At 57.8% G+C, this 2,371-nt stretch overlaps 1 protein-coding gene across 1 annotated transcript; it reads left to right on the forward strand.

Annotated features, from left to right (window-relative positions):
- The first annotated feature begins 109 nt into the window (after positions 1-109).
- Positions 110-1,539, forward strand: LOC107301560 (leukocyte cysteine proteinase inhibitor 1). Its single transcript, XM_015830767.1, has 3 exons — positions 110-332; positions 600-701; positions 1,336-1,539. The coding sequence occupies exons 1-3, from the start codon at positions 114-116 to the stop codon at positions 1,468-1,470; spliced, it is 456 nt and encodes a 151-aa protein (XP_015686253.1). The 5' UTR covers positions 110-113; the 3' UTR covers positions 1,471-1,539.
- The last annotated feature ends 832 nt before the right edge of the window (positions 1,540-2,371 follow it).

Genomic DNA, 2,371 nt, shown 5'->3' on the forward strand with positions numbered 1-2,371 from the left:
GGCCCCACCCTGTCCCTCTTGCGAAAGGGCCCCGACAGGCTCAGGCTGGTTCTCCTCCTTCCGTCACCGGGAGGGCAGGGCCCCGGATGAAACTGCCCTGGCCACATGCAGGGATGGCCTCACGTGACAGCAGCAGCACAACACACAATCACAAGAGGCAGCTCCCTGGACTGGCCATAAAAGACCAAGATCTGGGCTGCTCCCAGAGGCTCCTCAGTCAACACCCACCCCGTCTGCCAGCTGCTTCTCCCAAGAACTTGAGCATCATGAATCTTGGGGGACTTTCGCCTCCGGAACCAGCCACCCCCGAAATTCAAGGCTTTGCTAACCAGGTAGGTCATCCCCCCAACCCCTCCGAAGGACCCTCACCCAGCTCCCTTCCCTGCTGTGCCAAGAGATGCCCCTTTCCTGACCTCCCCAAGGAGCCCCCAAAGCATGCGCCCCTCAAGTCCAAGGAGCCCCCAAAGCATGCGCCCCTCAGGCCCCCGTCATCTGCCCAGGCCGGCGAGGAGCCGTGAGGCGGCAAGGGCCCCCCTGGCATCTCCCAGAGGTGCCCTCTTGCGGCCTCATTGCCTTGGCCGTGTCGCTTCTGCCACCAGGTGAAACCCAAGCTGGAGGAGGCGACGAACCAGACGTTTGCCAAATACGAGGCCATTTTGTACCGTCAGCAGGTGGTGGCTGGGATGAACTACTTTGTCAAGGTCAGTGGCTGAACCCCTGGATTCCCCCCCCCAGCCCCTGCTTAGTTTTAATTTCTGCTCCTCTTCCCTAAATTCTGAGGCAGGACCCATTCTGCCACCCCGCCCCACTGGGTCACTCGGAGGTTCAGTGCCACCTCAGCCACTCAGACAGCCGCAGCCGTGGGCTCTTCCGGACTGTCCTGGAGGGCCTCCTGGACCTGCCGGAGGGGGAGACCTTCCTCCAGGCCATCCTCTCCTCCCAGCAGCCCCCCCCTCATTTGCAAAAGCCTCTGGCTTGGAAGGAACACCTGAAGAGGTGCAAGGAGGAGGAGGAGGAGGAGGAGGAGGAGGAGGAGGGTCTTCTGGTTTGGGTTTTAGCCAAACAGGCAAGTGTGAGCCCCCTGACCCAACTCTACCAGCCGGGCTAGGAAAGGCCTTTTCTGGACCTCGGGCGCCAGTGAGATCTTCAGCCAGCATTAAAAAGAATGGGAGGGGTCTTCCCCCTTAGGGGGCATCTGGCTGACCTCTGGCTGCTCAATAGGAGCCAGAATTCGCTTTTGAACTCTCACAAGAAGTAGCCGTAGACGCCCCGTTGGGGATGTGGCTGCTGGACCCCGATGCCTGATGCCCAGGTCCCTCTGCTCCCCCCTCACAGATGCAATGCGGCGACAAAGAGAAAGACTACATCCACCTGAGGATCTTCGAGGCCCTGCTAGTCAATGGCGGACAGGTTGAGCTCTCCAGCTTCCAGGTGGACAAGACCAAGGATGACCCCATCACCTACTTCTAGACGCAGCCTAGAAGTCTCTTCTCCCAGCCGTGTAAGCTTCCGGGCATAATAAATGCATCTCTCCTAAAATGTCCTTGGATTTTTGACACAAACTCAGCTGGCCGGTATTTACAGTTAGTCCTCAAGTTACAGCAGTTCATTAGTGATCATCTGAAGTTACAACAGCACTGAAAAAAGTGACTCACGACCGGTTTCCACACTCGCGGCCGTTGCAGCCTCCCCAGGGTCACGTGAACAAAATTTGGATGCTTAACAACTGACTCGTATTTATGACGGTCGCAGCGTCCTGGGGGAAGGGGGAGTATCACGTGACCCCCTTTTGAGACCTTCCGACAAGCAAAGCCAATGGGGGGAGCCAGATTCACTTACCGACCGTGTTGCTAACTTAACAACCGCAGTGATTCACTTAACGTCCGTGGCAGGAAAGGTCGTCAAAAGGGGCAACATTCGCTTAACAACTGTCTCAATGACAGAAATTTTGGGCTCAGTTGTGGTCGTAAGTCGAGGAGTGCCTGTTCTTAGAAACTCTCTCCAACCACTGCAAAAACACTGGGGGGGGGAAGGCTGGGGGGGCAGGTCAGTGACCCAGAGACCACTGAGGACCCTCCTCCTCCCGGCCCTTCTCTGAAGCGGGAGCTCCGGAGACCCACCTCAGGGGCGGAAGAGGGCAGACAGCCCCTTCTCTGCCCAGGGAAGCCCCCGCGGAGCCCGAGGGCCCAGGCCAGGCCACCCTGAAGGGTTAAGCCGGCTCTATCCAGGTTTCCAAAGCTGAATTTGGCTTGCAGACATGTTCACCTCACTCTGTCACGGGACCAGGCGGATGCAGGCAGAAAATGGAACTTAGATACGGGAAAGAGGGAAATTGTGGTTTGCAAGTCACGTTCAGGAACAATGAATCCTC

The sequence above is a fragment of the Protobothrops mucrosquamatus genome, unplaced genomic scaffold, assembly GCF_001527695.2.
Source record: "Protobothrops mucrosquamatus isolate PMUCROS unplaced genomic scaffold, P.Mucros_1.0 scaffold14459, whole genome shotgun sequence".
Taxonomy (NCBI): domain Eukaryota; kingdom Metazoa; phylum Chordata; class Lepidosauria; order Squamata; family Viperidae; genus Protobothrops; species Protobothrops mucrosquamatus.

Bases quoted from the DNA above. Each gene is read 5' to 3' on its own strand.
- LOC107301560 (XM_015830767.1), top strand. From the start codon at position 114: ATGGCCTCACGTGACAGCAGCAGCACAACACACAATCACAAGAGGCAG. The intron at 333-599 runs GTAGGTCATCCC...TTCTGCCACCAG, and splicing joins TTCAAGGCTTTGCTAACCAG to GTGAAACCCAAGCTGGAGGA. The intron at 702-1,335 runs GTCAGTGGCTGA...CCCCCCTCACAG, and splicing joins GGATGAACTACTTTGTCAAG to ATGCAATGCGGCGACAAAGA.